General features: G+C 36.9%; 1 protein-coding gene across 1 annotated transcript; it reads right to left on the bottom strand.

Annotated features, from left to right (window-relative positions):
* Window positions 1–16,572: 16,572 nt before the first annotated feature.
* Window positions 16,573–19,297, bottom strand: LOC131143819 (probable amino acid permease 7). Its single transcript, XM_058092190.1, has 6 exons — window positions 19,213–19,297; window positions 18,656–18,983; window positions 18,172–18,386; window positions 17,510–17,643; window positions 17,153–17,380; window positions 16,573–16,974 (listed from the first exon to the last, which is right to left on the bottom strand). The coding sequence occupies exons 1-6, from the start codon at window positions 19,295–19,297 to the stop codon at window positions 16,573–16,575; spliced, it is 1,392 nt and encodes a 463-aa protein (XP_057948173.1).
* Between the last annotated feature and the right edge of the window lie 759 nt (window positions 19,298–20,056).

Consider the following 20,056-nt stretch of genomic DNA (forward strand, 5'->3'; position numbering starts at 1 on the left):
ATCTCCAAAGAACCATCCCTTCCTTCTCCCAAAGCCTGTGTAATGCACTTTGAAGAAGGCTTCAGCTGTTTATGGGAACATCCTCATCAAAGACTGAAATAGCCTAACCCAAATCTCCTTAGCCAATCAGCAATGATAAAACAAATGGTCGGTAATTTCATTATAATTATAGCACATTACTTGTGTCCTTGAACCGATAACCGTCTTTTGGCTAACCTAGCCTCCTCCATCCCAAGGGACCATTTATGGGGCCTCCTCGTCTCTAGCTGATCATTTGTATTAAGTTAGTAAATGACCAAGGTCCACATGAACAACTATATAGGTATCCAGGTTATTAACACTAGGATTTAACTGATGAACAAAACATTAGTAAATATACAAGGAGGTAAAGAAAATAGAGGTTCATGAGGAAAGGGGATTGAATATGGTATTTTACCTCGAGAATTGAGAACACATTCTATTATGAATTGCTTCGCCTCAAAACACCTTAGGCACGTTCATTTGAAATAAGAAGGTAAGAGCTACATCTAAACTATGTCAATTCTTTCTTTTAGCAACTCATTTGTTGTGGAGTTTTGGAGTATGTGTAATTTACTTATATAGGGAGTGAATTGAGTACTAAAATATTCTTTGCATTGTCATTTGAATGCAAATAGATACATTAAACATATTTTTAATTTTAGAACAAAAGGAACATAGTTTATTGCGTAACATAGAGCTGTATTTCATTAAGTAAAGCCAAGTCACCCTTGAATAGATCATCAACAAACATAATAGACAAATGAAAATTTGAAAATCTTGCTAGATAAGCACTACGAGGACCTAAACATTTGAATGAACTTAAGAAAAGGGAATGATAGACTAATTATTGACTCGAAAGGCAAAGAGGACATTATGATGCTTCACCAAATGTCTCACTCTAGTCTAGATTAGATACATGACTTACACTCTTCACTTTTCTAAGGAGGTACAATTGAGCTAGGAATGAATTTGAAGAGGTTTAGTTGTGACTAATCAAGAAGTAAAATACGATGATGAATCAAAGGGATAGAGGTCTCTAGCTTCATGTACATTGATCATCCTTGTCATCTTTGAGTTTTGAAGAACAAAAAAATTAGGAACAAGAGTATTGAACAATTGAAGGATTTCGTGAGTTTGCTAAAATGCATTAGGTTAAAAGAGAAGTTAGGAATATATAACCTATTACTACATGTAAGAAGAGTCATAGGTTTACCTAATTGAGCAAAATATGCAACAGAAGTGATGCTTGATACTGGATAAACTTCGGAGTATTCTTATTTTGATATAGAAACAACTCTTTGTTCTTTAACCGCGAAGTGGTAGAGGCCAAATTAGTAGTTGTAGCATCAACTACTTTGAGGGGTTTACTACTCAATAGAGATTAGTCGTGTCATCTAATCATCTATAAGAGGTGCATTTCCATGATGTACCTTTACCATGCCTGTCTCTACCATTATGATAGTATGGTGTCATAGACCATCTCAGGAACCCGTACTACCACTAGATTGTGTACTTGTACCACTTCTTGTAACAAACACAAAGCTTTGCCCACAAATAATAGTGCTAATGAGGCATGAATTAGGTGAGAATAAATGTTAGTTGATGATGGTAATTCTACATTACAATTGGTTCAGAATTCATGACTCAAATCGACCAAAATTAACTTGAAGACTTGTTATGTGCTCCCTCTATTTCTGCATCTTACATGTTGAATTTTTGAGTCCGATCGCTATTTTGATATTGACAAAGTACAAGTATCTCATGTGTGCATTTAGTGTTTTTGACCAGGTTCATGATTTAGCACACACATGAGGTAAAGGACATGGAAGCTTGGAGGAATACAAAATCATATTTTTTAGGTGTATTCCAGGAAGACTAAAGAGCAACAGACAAAGATGTTAATTTTAATTTGTATATGCATTTAATTTTATATCTCTAGTCTATAATAATGCATGCATCTACATGATGTGTTTAAATGCTCAGAACGACCATAGATTGACCCTAAAGACTAGCACATGTCACCAAAATTTTTTTTTCTAAAAAGGCTAAAATCATACAAAGTTTTTGGAATAACTTTAGGGTCAAAATTAGGGCTAAAACAAACTTTACGAAAGTCGACCGACACGAAATTTTTTCGGTGTCTTCAAAAAGACCTAAAAATGACCTTAAGACACTCACCCATATACTTATATATGTTAGCCATTTGAATAAAGTGTTTGTTGTCTGAAATAGGACGGAAATGCACAAAATTTACACCTTCGTTTGATCGACCTGTGCAGTTCATTCTGTCCTTGGTCGATCGAACCCGATCTGGGTCAATTGGTTGACCACAATCTGGTCGACCGAGCTCATGAAGCTCATTTGACCTCGATCGACCGAACCTCCCTAAAGTTAGCTTTTTGACCACCTGGTTGACCGAGCACAAAATGTATTCCAACGCTCTGGTCGACTGAGGGTCCTCCAGAGATGCCCTAACGCCTTGGTCGACCGAACTATCAAGTTCAAATCTTCTCAGTCGACTGAACCTCGAAAATATTGAAAAATCGCCTTGGACATGCATGTCTAGTCAACCGAGACCCTAGTTCATTTTTAGCCTGGTTGACCGAACCTCAAGAACTTCGGTCGACCGAACTTGTCCTGGTCGACTGGTGCTCTAGGGTTGGAATTTTTAAAAAAGTTTAAAACATCATTAAAATTTAATTAAAATTTTCCAAAATACTGAGCGTGTCCCTCAATCGTCATATTTGTTGAAAATCTATAAATACCCCCTCAAAAGTCCTGATTAGCAACTTTGATTAACCCAAAACTTCTCTCTAATCCTTTGTTAATCAAAACTCCCCCAACTCATTTTTATTGCAAAAATTTCTTCTTTGAGGCAAAATATTTTAAGCAAATCCCTTCAACTCTCTTTCACTTGTTTTATCTCAAAATAATTTTTAAAGAGAGTATTTTATTTTTGGAATTTTACTTTTAATTACATGCATATACTCTCTTTCGTTATTTACTTTTTGAAAATCAATCTTTAAGAGTATTGCTTGCATTTCTCCCAGTTATTTCTCTGATAAACATTTTTGGGAGAATTTATTTATTGCACAAATATTTTGTTAAGCTTAACTCCTAGATTCTCCAAGTAGTTTTCATTTGCATAGATCTTTGTTGGAGAATATAGTACTCATTTTTCACATACATTATAATTGTGCAAAAATCATTGAAAGAGCAAAACACTAGGTTTTCCGATATTATTATTGAAATATCTTTTTGGAGAAAACTTTTTATTAGGGTTTCAATATAGTTAAGCACCCTTACTCTACTGAACATAAATCATATCATTAGAGAGTGCATATTTTATGAGCTTAAGCATGTACATCTCTGCTTGTATTTCAGAAGCATGTTTTATGTACAAAATGGTTTTAATGTAATGGTTGGGTTTTGCCCATTAATTGAACTGGAGAGTCTTAGCCCCGTAAATGAGATCGGTTCGGTTCAGCTTGGAATTGAACTGGGAGTCTTAGCTCCATAAGTGAGACTAGTTCGGCTCAACTAGTAATTGAGCTAGGGTTTTCCTCGCCCCGCAAGGAGAGGATGTAAAAGGCTTTTGCTCCACCTGGTTAAGTGAGCAGGTTTAGTGGAATCCTTGGGGAGTATGCCCAAGGCGGGGATGTAGGCTGGTTTGGTCGAACCTCGATAACAAATCTGGTGTCACTTTCTCTATCTTATTTAAATTCCTGCACTTTAATTTCAGCATGTGTATGAATGTTTATTTAATGTTAGAGTTATTTGCATACACACATTTGATTTAGATAAGATACTGTACATGTGTATGTTTATTTTCACTGCTAAAATTATTTTACATACGCGTGTGCACATTGAATGAGATATGATATATGGTGAATCGGCGTAATTATTTAAATTAGTTAAAAATGTTTTAAAACCTAATTCACCCCCCTCTTAGGATTACACCAGTTCCAACATTACGAACATGAAATCAATGGTTTAATCAACTCAGGAAAGAACTATATCTCCGCAAAATACTGAACAACACTCTTTTCGCCTATTGCAATTGAAATTCCTCTAAGGAGAGATCATGCATGCCACTAAGATCACTAGAATGTAAGAGTTGGCGTAATCCCATTTGTATCAAGGTGCATACACATCCTAAAAATATTAGGTTCATGGAATTCCATAGCAACAAAACAATTAATGCATCTTTGTGAATCCATATCTCCTTGTCTCTTCAATCGGTCTTGATTGAGTGATTCAAACTTACCTAGACTCCTTAAATAAATCTTGATGAATTGCAAATAGTTACTAGTCAAACAACACGACAACAACAGCTAACAACAATAACAAGCCTTCCACTAATTCACTTAATCAAGGCATTTTATTTGACTAACTTGAGAGCTGTTAAGTCTTTTCTCACCATCTTATTCCAAGTTATTTTAAGTTTGCCCCTTTCTCTTCTAGTACCATTAATAGTAATTTGCTCGCTTATCCTCGTTGGTGCATTACTTGGCTTGCATTTCAAATGAGCGAACCATTTAAGTCGTACCTCTCTCATGTTCTACTAGTGCTATGTCAAACCCATTTCGAATATTTTTGGTCCTTGATTTATCCTTTAATGTCACACCACTCATCCACCTTAGCATGCACATTTTGACCACTATTACTTTTTGAATATGTTTTCTTAGTTAACCAATATTCTAATCCATATAACATTGCCAGTCTTATAGTTGTCCTATAGAACTTTCCTTTTAATTTTACTGATATTCTACGATCACACATCATACCTGAAGCACTCCTCCATTTTACCCAATTTGCTTTAAGTTTATGTACTACATCGTTTTCAATTTCTCCCTCCGCTTGCATGATAGATCCAAGATATCGAAATCTGCTAGTATTATTGGTTTCTTGATCATCAAGTTTAATTTTATCTTCAATATTCCTCTTTACATGGCTGAAATTACATTTTACATACTCTATCTTGTTTCCTTAGATTCTAACATTGTTTTCCAAAGTTCTAACTTAGACTCTACCCAACTCGTATTTTCATCAATCAAAACAATATCATCTGCAAACAACTTGCACCATAGCATCTCATTTTTTGGATATTCCTCGTGAGTTCATCAATCACTAAAACAAATAGATAGGGGCTCAAAGTAGATCCTTGATGTACACTTATTGTGATTGGGAATTCTATAGACTCTCCTCTTGCAGTCCTAACACTAGTCATTACTTTATCATACATGTCTTAATAACATTAGTACGTTTGTTGCATGCTCCCCTCTTTTCTAGAATCCATCAAAGAACTTCCCTAGGTACTTTATCATTTGCTTCTTCTAAGTCAATAAAAACCATATGCAAATTCCTATTCGTTTTCCTGAACTTTTCCATTAATCTTCCTAATAGACAAATAACTTTTTTTGTCGATCTCCCGAGCTCTATTCTTATTATTTGTTTAATTAATCCTTCCCACAATTTCATTGCATGAATCATAAGTTTAATTCCATCATAGTTATTACACTTTTGAACATCACTTTTTTTTTTTTTTTTGGGTATAGGAATTAAAGTGTGTGCATGGGCTGTCCCCCCCCACCCCCCCCGTTTTTTTTTAAAATTTTTTATATAGGTATTAAAATGATTTTCTTCCATTCCTCTGACATATTCTTGGTTTTTGTATTAGTTTCACTTCTAGGTTTAAACTTATAGTTCATTAAACAACTTATTAAAGTATTGTCGCTAATTAGTGGATGCCTCATTGAAACATTGATAAAAATTCATATCTTAAAGATCTAACAAGTTCTATGTTGGCCGTTAGCTACCTAATGCAACCTTTCTCTGTCTAGGCTTGGGATCAGTTTTTTGTAGGTATAATTAAGGCATTTAGTGCTACATAGGCAGAGTACAAGCATCTATTGATTGAAGAAAGAACTAATTTTGTATAAACATGTTGCAGCTCTAAACTCGGGGTGTAAAAAGGCTAGTTTATAGGCTAAGCCTGTGCAAAGCACTAACTTGAAATTAGAATGAAAGCTAGTATCTCTTGAAAAAGGAAGTTGTTAAAACGCTTAAGTTTGACATGAAATTATAGTATTCTTGGGATTAAAAAAGTTCAATTTTTAAGTTGTACAGGAATTCAATCAAAAACTACAAAAACAACAAGTACTCGTTCTAGTGATAGGTGTTGGATCCACGCACACATATCAAACCAGGAACGAACCGGGGAAAAAATCTCATTGCGGATTTTAGCGGTGATGGACGACAATTACATGTGTCTATAGAGGCTTATCACTTTTCAACCTATGATTGAAAAAGAAAGAGAGTGGATGCCGAATGTTTTTTTTTTTTTGGGGAGTTGTGGAGTCATAGCATCTTGTAGGCGGTGGCATGGCAATAGTGAGTGCGGCGATAGGAAGAGAGGAATTGATCTAGTTAAGTAGGATATTTGTGGAGGCTTCCGAGCTGGGATATTCAAGATGAGATAGGACTCTCGTAAACAACCTCGGTGTCTTGTCTGTGGGCGGGACAAGAAGAGACGATGAGCCAATCATCTAGTCAGAGGGGCTGGATTGAAGATGGTCTAGGTGCTTGACGGAGGAGATTTGAGCGAGACTCTCGAAGATTGTCTAGTTTTCCTATCAGAGAAGAGTAGTTAGAGAGAGGCAACAGATGACTTGTTGGTGATGCTCAGCAGAGGAGATTTGAGATTTAAGACTTACCTAAAGCTCGTTGGAGTAGGATTTGTGCTTGCAGAGACTCCCAGTTAGACCAAAGAAACCTGAGGAACCGTTACAAAATCAGTCAGGAGAGAGAGATAGAGGCTTAGAGAAGTAGCCTTAGCATCATCGGAGAGGAGTTTAAAGCAGCAATCATAAGTAGTTGTGTGAGCGGCAGTTGGGCATCGGGGTGATGTTCGAAAGTTGGATCATTGAAGCTGCGCTTGGAAATGTTGGTCAGCAAAGTGGACGGCCAGACCGATAGGCAGATAGACTAGCAAGTAGTTACAACTGGTCCCCGGCGTGCGGGTGACTTGGCGCAGCTGCAAAGTCCTGGCGAACCGTTACAGTGCTGGTCGGGAAAGAGGGAGAGAGAGAGATAGGTCAGCGAAGTGGGCGGATAGAATAGTGAGAAGTTATTGCTAGTCTTCGGCATATTGGAAACTCGGTGCCGCCGAAAAGCCTTGCCGCTGGCAACACACCCACCATGTGCTGGCGACCAGCGAGTGGGACACTGCCTGAGTGTTTTCCCGATTCCAATATTTTGACCTGGAAGGAGACATTTTGATTGTGGACACAATTTATTGCAAGAAAGTGGCATAGTTTGGCACGAAACTCTAGAAATTGTCACTCTAGCGTTAAAAATCAGATAAGATATCGTTCCTCTAATTTATGGGTTTTCTTTATGAATTTATTTTATTTCAGCGGGACAATCAAAATCAAGGTGAATTGAAGATTGTTTTTGAGAAATTGGGAGTAAAGCTTGTGGGAAAGTTGTGTTAAAAGGCTGTTGATACTTATGCATAGATTCAGCAACATGGTGACAATTATAGGAAAGGAATGCCACTCGCTAAACTTCGGGCACAATTTCAAGCTGTACAACACTTTTCTCAAATGCGGAGAAAAGGTTTGCAAAATCTTCATTGATGGAAGATGTCCAATTGGTTTCCATAAATAGTCATTTGTATGTAACTTCATTTAGAACCCCATCCAAAGCCTTATGACATATATTGGATTGATGACTCTGCCATATATGTTTGTGAAAGATGTTTGGTGCCTATATAAATGGGTGACTATTTTGATAATATTTGGTGTGATATTATACTCATGAACATTGGCCATGTATTTCTTGGTTGGATGATTTGGGTTTGACTAAAGGACATGAGAACACATGTCATCCACTATAATGGAAAGAAAATCATTTTGAAGCCTCCTTTACCAACCAAACAGGACAAAGCATATATTGATCATGTCAAAGTTACTCAACTTGAAGACACTACAAGCAAGACAATGAATGTGTTTGAAGACATCCAAAGTCTTTCAAACATTCTTATAGTAGAGTTTGTCATCTCCAATGAGTTCATTGATGCTAATTCTCAAGTCAAGTCTATGGTGCTGCCAATGGAATGTGGTTTCTTGTCTCTTTTAAGTGCTGCCTTTCGAAGAGTCCAAGTTTGCCTCTTACTTTTGATCCTTCAACATTTCAAAATTCAAGGCCGATTTTTTTCTAATTGGGGGAGAGTTGATGTAGGACAAGAACAAAAACCTTGGGAAGATCCTTGTTGGAGAATAATTAAGAAGAGTTGGGTCAATGAATTGTTGGTTTAAGTTAGTAGTTTATTGTATGTTTAATTTAATGAGTAGAATATTGTGTATTTGGGGGCTTGTTTGTAGTATTTGTGTATTCTAGGGGTATCTTTGTAATGTAATTTAGTTCTAAGGGTTTATGTGAAATTTTCATGTGAATAGGCTTTCTTATAAATAGTGTGTGAAAGCCATGTTGTAGTAGGTGATGAATTTGATTGAAGTCCCCCACCCCCACCGCCAGTATCTCCTCTTTCCTCCCTTCCCATTCCTTTACTAATTTCTCCATGCTTGCAAAACCTTGATGCTGCCCTGCATCAACTGTACAAAATGTACTGTATGGATGTCTATATGGTATAGACACTGTGACATCATGCGCCTACTTTGCCTCTATTCCACAGCTGATGGTTTCTCTTATTTCCTTGTTTTTGCCCCTTTTTCACATGAGATTGACAGAAGGAAAAAAAAAAAAAAAAAGGAACAATAGAGGGGGAATTGAATGCTCTGATGCCAAATTAGGGTTGATGGAGGAGAGAGTAGTCCTCTCCCTCCTTTTCTCCTCTTGATCTGCATGGGAGGATTTGTTGATATTCTGAATTTGGTTTGACAGTTAAATTTATATGCACTATTCATTTTCACTATATTGAAGCTTTCTAAAATTTTCATTATTAGTTCCTTACCATGCATTATTGAAGGCCGTGTCTTTGTCAATGTGATTATTCTGATAGCTTTTTGTAGCAGGACAATTCAGATGGTGCTATTCATGGAGAAGATACTACAAGTGACAGTAACTGTTGTGAAACTTGAGATTATTCCACCTAACTTTACCACAGTTTGCTATTGTACAGGTAAATAGAGAGTGAATAATTGTGCAAAATTACATCAGGTAAATTCTCAGGGAAGTGGGGGGTCACAACGAACTGCTTAAATTTTACTTTCCTAGACAGAATTTTCCTTAGAAATGTAATGAACACAATATATTACTACAACTACATGCTACAAAAGCTAACAACTGAATAGATGAAAGGAAGAACACCATAATTTAACAAGGTTCAGCTAATTGTGCCTACGTCCTTGGACACTGTCAATCAATATTCCTCTATTGTAGAAATATTACAAATTGAGAGAGAGAAGAGAGAATGTGCCTAAGAGAGAAGTAGGCAAATTTGGGGATGAGATTACAAATGGAAGTGATGGGTTTATATAGGTTAGAAAATAACACTATTATAACAACTCATCACCTACAATTGAAAAACTATCCCACCATTGAAGACTTCAATGGTGAACTTCTAGAAATGAGCCATAATTCAACAAATCTCCACCTTGGTGAAATTCTATCTCTTAACATCTCTCATGGATTCCATAATGTCTTCAAACGTGCTTGTAGGGCAAATCTTTCAATTTTCAACAATGTTGATCAAGTTCAAGCAATGTTGAAACTTGACCACAATCACCACTTTTGTCATTATATCAGTAGGATTCTTAGTGGTTCGAATCTTCTGAATTACTATTCCATATTCTTCCAGAATTTCTCAAACAAAGTGATATCGAACGTCGATGTGCTTTGTCCTTGAATGGTAGACTTGGTTCTTTGCTAGATGGATAGCACTTTGTCTATCACAATGCACCTTGATGTGCTTCTGTTCAATTTCCAAATCTTTCATCAATCCTTGAAGCCAAATTGCCTCCTTCACAGCCTCTGTGACTACCATATACTCTAACTCTATAGTGGACAAAGCAACTGTTGACTGTAAGGTAGACCTCTAACTAATCGGCGCTTTTGCAAGAGTAAAAACATAGCCAGTAGTTGACCGACGCTTATTCAAATCACCAGCGTAGTCGGAATCACAGTATCCAACAATACTATGATCATCTTGCTTATCTTACTCAAATATCTGTCCATCATCTACCATACACAAAATGTATCGTAACATCCATTTCACAGCTTGCCAATGTTCCTTTCCAGGATCATGCATATACCTGCTCATAACTCCAACGGCTTGTGAAATATTGGGCCTTGTACACACCATGGCATACATCAAGCTACCAACAACACTTGAATATGGTACTTTTGACATGTATTCTCATTGTACTTCAATTTTTGGAGACATAGATGCATTCAGCTTGAAATGAGGAGCAAGCGAAGTACTAACAGGTTTTGACATCTCATTCATACCAAAACGCTTCAGTACTTTCCTCAAATATTGTTTTTGAGTCAAACAAAGCCTCCCCAATTTCCTATCTCTACTTATCGCCATACCGAGAATTTTCTTTGCTTCGCCTAGATCCTTCATCTCAAACTCCCTATTCAATCGAGCCTTCAGTTTTTTAATTTCTGTCTGACTCTTGGAGGCTATCAATATATCATCAACATAAAGAAGAAGATATATGTAAGATCTATCTTGTAGCTTGCAAAAATACACACAGCAATCATATTTGCTTCTTCTGTACTTTTGCCCTATCATAAACTTGTCAAATCGTTTGTACCACTGCCTTGGGGATTGCTTTAATCCATACAAAAATTTTTCAAGTTTGCACACCATATTTTCTTTTCTAGCAACTTTGAAACCTCTTGGCTGAGTCATGTAAATTTCATCTTCCAAGTCTCCATGAAAAAATGCAGTTTTTACATCTAATTGAACTAGTTCCATATCCAATTTTGCTACCAAAGCCAATAAGATTCTAATAGAGGAATGTTTTACTACTGGAGAAAATACCTCATTGTAATCAATTCCCTCCGTTTGTGCATAGCCTTTAGCCACCAACTTTGCTTTGTAGAGAACACTATTCTTGTTAGGAAAACCATCTTTCTTTGTATATACCCATTTACACCCAATTGTCTTCTTTCCCTTTGGAAGACTAACAAGCTTCCATGTTCGATTCTTATGAAGGGATTGCATTTCTTCATTCATGGCTCCCCTCCACTTTTCTTCTTCTGAACTTTGGATTGCTTCATTGTAAGTGACAGGAGTATCATCGTTTGCAATTGGAGATGCGTAAGCCACCATGTCAACAAAGCGAGCAGGCTTTCTAATTTTTCTCTTTGGCTTACTCAATGCAATAGATTCATGTTGTTGTGGAGGTTCTTGGGTTGAAACCTCTTTTTTAGGCGACTCTTCTTCTACCATAGGAGAGTCTTCATTTTCTGGGAAAACAATTCTTCTATCAAACTCCACCTGTTTTGGAGCAACATCTTTTTGCTCAACACTTTCTGTTGTCACCCTTTTTTAAAAAGTAGATTCATTAAAGGTAACATCCCTGTTGAAGATTATTTTCTTTGTTTATGGACACCAACGACGATATCCCTTTACTCCAGAGGTGATTCCCATATAGATTGCTTTCTTAGCCCTCGGATGCAGCTTTGATTCCTTGACATGATAGTAGGTAGTGGAACCGAATACATGTAAGGAATCATAATCTGTAGCAGGCTTTCCAAACCATTTCTCCAATGGTGTTTTACCAAAAATTGCAGTAGATGGTAGGCGGTTGATGAGGTGGCAAGCATATGTTACAGCCTCGGCCCAAAATTCTCTACCCAACCCAGCATTGGACAACATAAATCGAACCTTCTCCAACAATGTTCGATTCATACGTTCTGCCACTCCATTCTGTTGTGGTGTACTTCTCACTGTGAAGTGTCGTATAATACCTTCATCTTCGCAGACTTTAAGAAATGGATCACTTCTATATTCTCCACCATTATCTGTACGGAGGCGCTTGATCCTTCTGCTTGTTTGAGTTTCCACCATATTTTTTCATTTGAGGAAGACTCCTAACACTTCATCCTTAGTTTTCATAGTATGCACCCATACTCTTTGAGAAAAATCATCAACAAAGGTCACATCGTAGTGTTTTCCTCCCAGTGAAGTTGTCTTGGAAGGTCCCCACACATCAGAGTGAACATAATCCAAAATGCCCTTGGTATTATGGATTGCAGTACCAAATTTCACTCTTGTTTGCTTCCCTTTGATGCAATGTTCACAGAAATCTAGTTTGTAGGTCTTTGTTCCCTTTAATAATCCTTGATTTGTAAGAAGTTTCAAGGATTTTTCACCTGCATGCCCCAATCATATATGCCATAACCTAGTTGCTTCTATTTCCTTATCATCAGTAGAAACTGTTGCTGTCGTCCCAATAACTGTATGACCTTGATAGTGATAAAAGTTATTATTCTTCAGAATTCCCTTGATTACCATGAGTGCACCAGAGATGATCTTCATGACTCTGTTTTCTGCTATTACTTTGAATCCCTTTGATTCTAGGGTTCCCACAGAAATAAGATTTTTCATCAAACTTGGTACATATCTAACGTCCGTCAATATTTTGATTGATCCATCTTGATTCCTCAAGCAGACTAAACCAATCCCATGTGTGGTAAGAGAGATATCATTTGCTGTGTAGACGACTCCACCTTATAGTTCTTTAAAATCAAAGAACCAATCCCGATTGGGACACATATGATGGTTACACCCAGAATCTAGTAGTCATATACTTGAAGAACTAGTTGATGACGTAATAGCAAGTGAAAGATCTGAGCTTCCATCTTTGTACTCAGCCACATTTGAGATGACCTTTCCTTTATCAAGTTTTCCTTTATTCTTTAGCTTCGGACAGTCTTTCTTCCAATGCCCCTTTTCCCGGCAAAAGGCATATTCATCATTGTTTGGTTTGGACCTTGACTTGGATCTCTCTTTCTTTCTTCTATTTTGGCTTTGTGAACGGCCTCGAACTACTAGAGTCTCATTGGCTTCACTTGTGCTTTCAAGCTTGTCCTTCTTCCTCAATTCATAGCCATACAAAGCAGCACAAACCTCCACAAGAGACACTTTATCCTTTCCATGGAGTAGAAACTCAAACTCCTCAGGAAGGGATCCCAACAACATCAAAGCCAGGTCTTCATCTTTAAAAGTCTCATCCAGATTAACTAGATCAGTAACCAACCTATTAAAGTTGGTGATATGATCATTCATAGTGGTACCCGAGACATAAGTGAAGCGAAATAGTCTCTTCTTCATATAGAGTTTGTTCTGAGAGCTTTTCTTCAAAAACTTTTCCTCCAGTGCCTTCCACAGCTTATTTGCAAAAGTTTCCTTACAGAATGCATACTTCTGCTCTCTTGAAAGACACGATCGAATTGTACCACATGCTAACCAATTGATGGTCCCCCATTCTTTCTTCTCAATATCTTCTGGTTTCTCTTCTTCAATGGCAATGTCTAGACCTTGCTGAAAGAGAGCGTCTAGAACCTTACTTTGCCACATACCAAAATGACCAGTGCCGTAAAAAATATTTACTGCAAATTTGGCATTTGTCACAGTAGTTCTTGCCAAAATAGATGAGTTTGATGTGGATGTTTTTGCACTATCTTCCATCTCTGCCATAAATGCTATTCAATAGCTGTCGATGCGGAATGCCAATAGCCCAAGGAAAACTTTTCTGATGTGGAAGATTAGACTAAGCTGCAATCACAGAGCATACTAAGAATAACCTTGGCTCTAATACCAATTGTTGTGAAACTTGAGATTATTCCACCTAACTTTACCATAGTTTGCTATTGTACAGGTAAATAGAGAGTGAATAATTGTACAAAATTACACCAGGTAAATTCTCAGGGAAGTGCGGGGTCACAAGGGATAGCTTAAATCCCACTTTCCTAGACAGAATTTTCCTTAGACATGTAATTAACACAATATATTACTACAACTATATCTGAAAAAAGCTAACTACTGAATAGATGAAAGGAAGAACACCAGAATTTAACGAGGTTCGGCTAATTGTGCCTACGTCATCGGACACTATCAATCAATATTCCTCTATTGTAGAAATATTACAAAATGAGAGAGAGAAGAGAGAATGTGCCTAAGAGAGAAGTAGGCAAATTTGGGGATGAGATTACAAATGGAAGTGATGGATTTATATAGGTTAGAAAATAACACTATTATAACAACTCATCACCTACAATTGAAAAGCTAGCCCACCATTGAAGACTTCAATGGTGAACTTCTAGAAATGAGCCATAATTCAACAGTAACAATACTGAGCCATAATTCAACCATCATAGCTTCACTGCAATCATATAAAGAAGCTTTGGCAAGTAATAATGACTTGAAAAAGATTTGGATCTTTTTTAGCTGTGGATTAATCCTAGTTCCTAATCTTGGTTGTTTCTGACATTAGTTTTTTGGGGGATTATAGTTGCACGAAGCTATTATGCGTGAGGAGTCCACAGAATTTGAAGAAGGATTTGTCCTTGATGAGTATCGCAAGGGGTTTAAACTTGGTGACAGGCTGTTGCATCCTTCAATGGTGAAGGTGTTTGCTGGTCCAGGGCCTGCAAAGCCAGAACCAGTTAGCCCATTAGAGGAAGTAGAGGGTGGAAGTGAAGTTTGTGAACAGAAGGACGGTAGTGAAGGCACTGAGCAGAACATCACTGAGTTTCTTTTCATTAACGCAATTTTTTTTGGATTACGCACCGGGAATCCACGTGTCCGTTTTTACGATCCACGTGACTAATCCTGCGCCCCTTGAAGTTGACCCCACAACTCCAAAGGGAGGGTAAATTCAGGAGTCCAGGGGTGGAAATGAATCCTGTTAGGATCGGAGGAGCCCATGGGTGGGCTTGATACACATGGGTGAACACCAATTTGACCCAAAAGCTCAAGCTAATTGGATCTTGGGTCCATCCATGTATATAAGCACCCATCATTCACTTTAATTTTCCAATGTGGGACAAGCTCACAAGTGGAATTCTCAACAATCTCCCCCTTACTTGTGAGTTCCTGCTCCCCCTTGAACAGAAACCGTCTCCCTTCTAGGACAATTCTCCAACAGTTGCTCAAGTGGGCCTTACCAGTGGCGTCTTACGTGCCTCAGATTGCATTCCACGTGCCTCCAAATCAATCCTACCTTCCACGTCTTGACCCTATTCATATCCATCCGCAGCCTAAATGATCCTTATTGGCCTCAGCCACACACTTGGTCCTCCAACTGTTAGCACATCAGGAGAATTAGCTTCCCGTCTTGATTTCTACGATGTCGCTTACCGAGAGTTACGAACCATCGGCTCTGATACCACTTGTTAGGATCGGAGGAGCCCATGGGTGGGTTTGATACACATGGGTGAACACCAATTTGACCCAAAAGCTCAAGCTAATTGGATCTTAGGTCCATCCATGTATATAAGTACCCATCATTCACTTTAATTTTTCAATGTGGGACAAGCTCACAAGTGGAATTCTCAACAAACCCGGGAAGGTTTGAACACCTGACCTCGTGACAGGCATTCCCGCAGCCCGCACTGCCACCTGAACCAGACCCTGGGGGTATCATTAACGCTGTTTTTGTTAGGTGGCTAGGAGGAAAAAAGAAGAACAACATTTTATTCCAATTTCTTGAGTCTGGTCACAGCTTATTGCACCCGCATGTGGAAGAGCAATTTCTGCATAGCACATGGTCGAAGGGCAGCTATTTTGTGTGACCAAAATTCAAATGATTCACTATAGAAAAGCTAACTTTTTTCTCAAGTAGTTTTTCTTTTTGTAGAAAAAGATAAAAAAAGTTGAGTAGGTGGTGCAGGTTTTTTCTGCAGTGGTATTTTCAAATTACAAAATGCTATCTTTGTTTTTAGTTTTTCAACATTTTTATTTTAACGTAGAAATGGGGAGGCAAATAGCTGAAATTAGGAGATAAAAAGTGGCGGTATGATTTTCTTTAGGCAATGAATCAATTTTTAAATGCCAAAACTCCGGGACCATACCGTCACTTTTTATCTCCTAATTTCAACATTTTGTATGTTGAAATTAGGGTAAGGATTTGGGAGAATGGAGAATTGAACAGTTCAAACTACTACCTTGATTTTCTTTATCGTGGTTTTATCAAACAGTCATAAATCTGCACTGAGATCAGGAAATTTTGATTTGCGTCCAAAGTCTCTCTATTTTTTTTTTTTTTAAAGTTTTAGGGGAGTTGGTTGCCCCCACTTCTATGTTTTCTAAAAATGACACTCTCTCCTGTGCTTTCATAAACCATCAAAGAACCCTATGATGTTTAATATTATTTAATGAAATGAACTTTCTATTCACTGATTCTGAGATAAAAAAAAAATGCTTAAATAAAATGTAAATGACAGTCATTTAGTCAACTAATGGAATGTTCATAGTATCAATAAAATTAAATTACAGAGAGTTTTGTGACAGTTTTTAATTAAAAAGAGAAAAAAAAATAAAAAAAGAAAAACAAGGAAGATGTACATTCATTAGCCTAACTTGGCCCTAATAACGCCTTCAGCTGAACCAATGAAAGCCATCATCGTGACAAGGAAGCACAAGCTGCTAAATATCTGAAGAACAATCCACTTCTTTGTCCACCTACTAATTTTCTTCCGCACGAAGTACATTTCTACAGGAAAATATACGGTCATAGGCCAAAAGCTGACTGCACCTATCATTCCCAAAACTTCGTTGAAGAAGGGAAAGATCACAGCTACTCCCGTCGTTGACACAACATAAATAGTTCGAAAGCTTAATCTTAGAAAATTCACTTGAAAAGCTGGCAAAAATGGGACTTTGAAGGTGTAGAATTTATTGACAAGTCCGCTTCTTGGGAGCTTCTTGGCTGACCATCTTTCCATGAATGCAAAGATGGGTTGGCCATACACCTGGAGGAACGAAAATAAATTCAGAATTTAAAGATTTCAAATCTGAATTTTGAAAGAAAAAACACAGGCTGATATTTCTTCTTTTTCTTAATGTTTCAAATTTCAAACCAGCGTAAAAGACATATATATATATATATATATCGAGGTAAATACAAAATAGTTCATGAGGAGTACCTACCTGATATCCTCCCATAAGATGAACAACAATGCAAGCATTAGCGAAGTCAACGAGCCAAAAGGGCTCATAAAATCCAAAACCCGTCAAGAGATTCCCTGGCGTAACGCTCCCAAACGCTGCATAACCCAAACACCCACAACAGATGTAGAAGAAGGTGGTGGTAGAGATTGCAACCATTGAAGCCTTCTTCATTGTACTATTTTCTGGTGGAGGAGACCCCAAAGTATCCTTCATTTTCACAAATATCATCTTTTGATCATTTCAGCCTTTGATTCGAATTTGTCTTCCACTTTTTCATTATTGATAGAGAATTTCTTTATAGCTAGGAAATAGGATTAATAGATCAAGAAGCCACACCTGTATCTCAAGAAGAAGATTTGAGTATGGATATGCAAAAGCAAGGTCACCAAGTGCTTGGAAGATTAGCCATAGTTTTTGAACTGCTGTAGCAGCTGGGACTCCTCCAATACTTCCCTTAATTCTCCCGTTTTCTGCAATTACACAAAAATAAAAGCATTAAACTTAATGTTTGGATCAAGATTTTCTCTAGGAAAATAATGGAGAGAGTAAGAGGAAATTCATTTTGATTGTGTTCTCTCTCTCTCCCTCTCTCTTACCCTCTCTCTCTCTCTCTCTGCACTCACATGCTACAAATACTACTAAAATTTAAAATTTATTTTGACATAATTAAAAATTTTAAGACACCAAATATATGCTAATAATTTGAAAATTTTAATTTTTGTTCATTAATTTGATATATATTTTATTTCTTTCTCTCTTTCCTTAATAATTGAAAGAGTGAATTTCTTTTTTCGTTATCTTGATATTTTTTTTAAGTTTCAAATCGGTCTAAAGAGCCTAATTGTGGTTGGATTATCGAAACTTTGGACATCTAACTATTAATTTACTTTTATTTTTCTTTCAATAGTTATTGCTTTTCGTATCAAAGTTTAATTCGGTGAGTTTGTAGTCCCAAGCATAAATTGACAGGTAGATTAAGGAAGGTAATTGACAGCTACCTATTACTTTTGCAAGGGCTAAGGCCAATCCAATGAAGGAGTAAGAGAAGGACATTAGGGCTGCAACAGTAGAGAGCCATTCTATACTATGTAAATCTGGTATCTGGGACAATATAATCTGAATTGCTCCAAACACCACCATGTACAAACCATCCCCGCTTGCACATTTAGCTTCATGTCCCTCCTTGTGGTAGCAGTTTGACTTCTGAATTGCTCTGCATTGTTAATTTAAGAAAGCCCTAGAATCAAAAGAAGAAAAAGAGGGAAAAAATAAATTATTAAAAAAATTGATCATAGGTGTACTTGTTTTGAAGTTTGGATTGCAAACATTGATTCTTTTTTTTTTAAATTTGTGTACATGTTTTTTCTTAATGCAAATTACATTATAACTTTTCATACAAATTCAAATTTAAGATACTAATTTAAAAAACAAACAGTCAAAGGTGTGTCCCTAGACAATATATATATAGGAATTGAAATATACCTCATACAGGTTGAAGTAGTGATAACATAAGCTATGCATGTGCCGTAGAGGCTGACAAACTGGAGAAAGCCACACAAGAGGGTGTGTTTGGTACCAAGATAAACCCTGACAGCATCCATGTAAGAGTAGTTTCTTGTTCCAGTGACGGGATGAGGAGACCTATAGCAGTCAGACAGCAGCACTGCTGAAATGTATCCAGCAAATGCAAAGCAGATCAAGGCAAATGGCCCTCCTATCCACCCCAGCTGTGCAATGCTCAATGCAAGAGACAAAACCCCTGACCCAATCAGCGCTGTAATTATATGAGCGACGCAACTCCTCAAGGTTCCTGAAAAATTAATTCATTAGTCTATCACCATTTTTTTTTTATTCCTTCTTTCTCTTTATTAGACCACTAATTAATTGTCTGTTTGGAAAGATAGAAAGAGAGTTTCAAAAGGAAAAAAGAAGAAATGAAACAAGGAAAATGCATGCAAACATACATGGAGGGTAAGGGATTAATAATTAAGGTGGTAGTAGGATCAGTAGCGGGGTGGAAGGGTTTTAATTATAATTACCAGTCCTCCTGGGATGTCCATCATCGTCACAGGAGCTGTCAGCTGCAGTTTGGAGATGAGAGCGATGAGCAGCGTGCGATGCCATACTTCATGTCATTAATTTTGTGGAACTAGTTTGTGGATGGGCGAGTGGTGTAATTTTTGGCCTGCCCTTTATTAATTTACTTCTCTGTGTAATTTAAAATATATGTATCATGCATGTGTCTTTTGACTTTTAAAAGGGGCATATATATATATATATATATATATTACTATATGTATTCATCCACGGTTTCACTTTTGACACCACCCAATCCCGTTAATTAGTTGGCTACAATCCTCCCATTTCTCATCATAGCTCTCTATGACTGGGTAGCTAGGCATGCACCAAATTCTAAACGGTGGACTCACGTTCACTTCACCACCCACAAAAACATTCACTTGTAATTTAGTAATTTTTCTTTACCATGAGGTAAAGTGTTGGGGATTTCAAAAAATGTGTAAAATTTACTTGCACCCTTTTTGCAAATATTTTTATTTGTGTTTTTAAAAAATTGGTACGACATATATTGTTATTTTTTATATTTCTGTTTATTTTCTCTAAGCAAAATTATAGGGTATAAAAAACATTAATGAATTCATTAAAAAAATATAAAATTAGCTAACTCATTAAAAACATGATATCAAAAACAATAATTAGAATAAGAATATAAATCATTACATAATTCAAAGGCTAATTTGGCATTGCAACAATTTTCTAAAATAATAATTCTAATAATTGAGAAAAATAACAACAATGAAAATGGCAATGGCAAAAATGACAACAATGGTGATGATGATAACAATAAATATGCAATTCATAAAT

This window comes from Malania oleifera, chromosome 12, assembly GCF_029873635.1.
Source record: "Malania oleifera isolate guangnan ecotype guangnan chromosome 12, ASM2987363v1, whole genome shotgun sequence".
NCBI lineage: Eukaryota > Viridiplantae > Streptophyta > Magnoliopsida > Santalales > Ximeniaceae > Malania > Malania oleifera.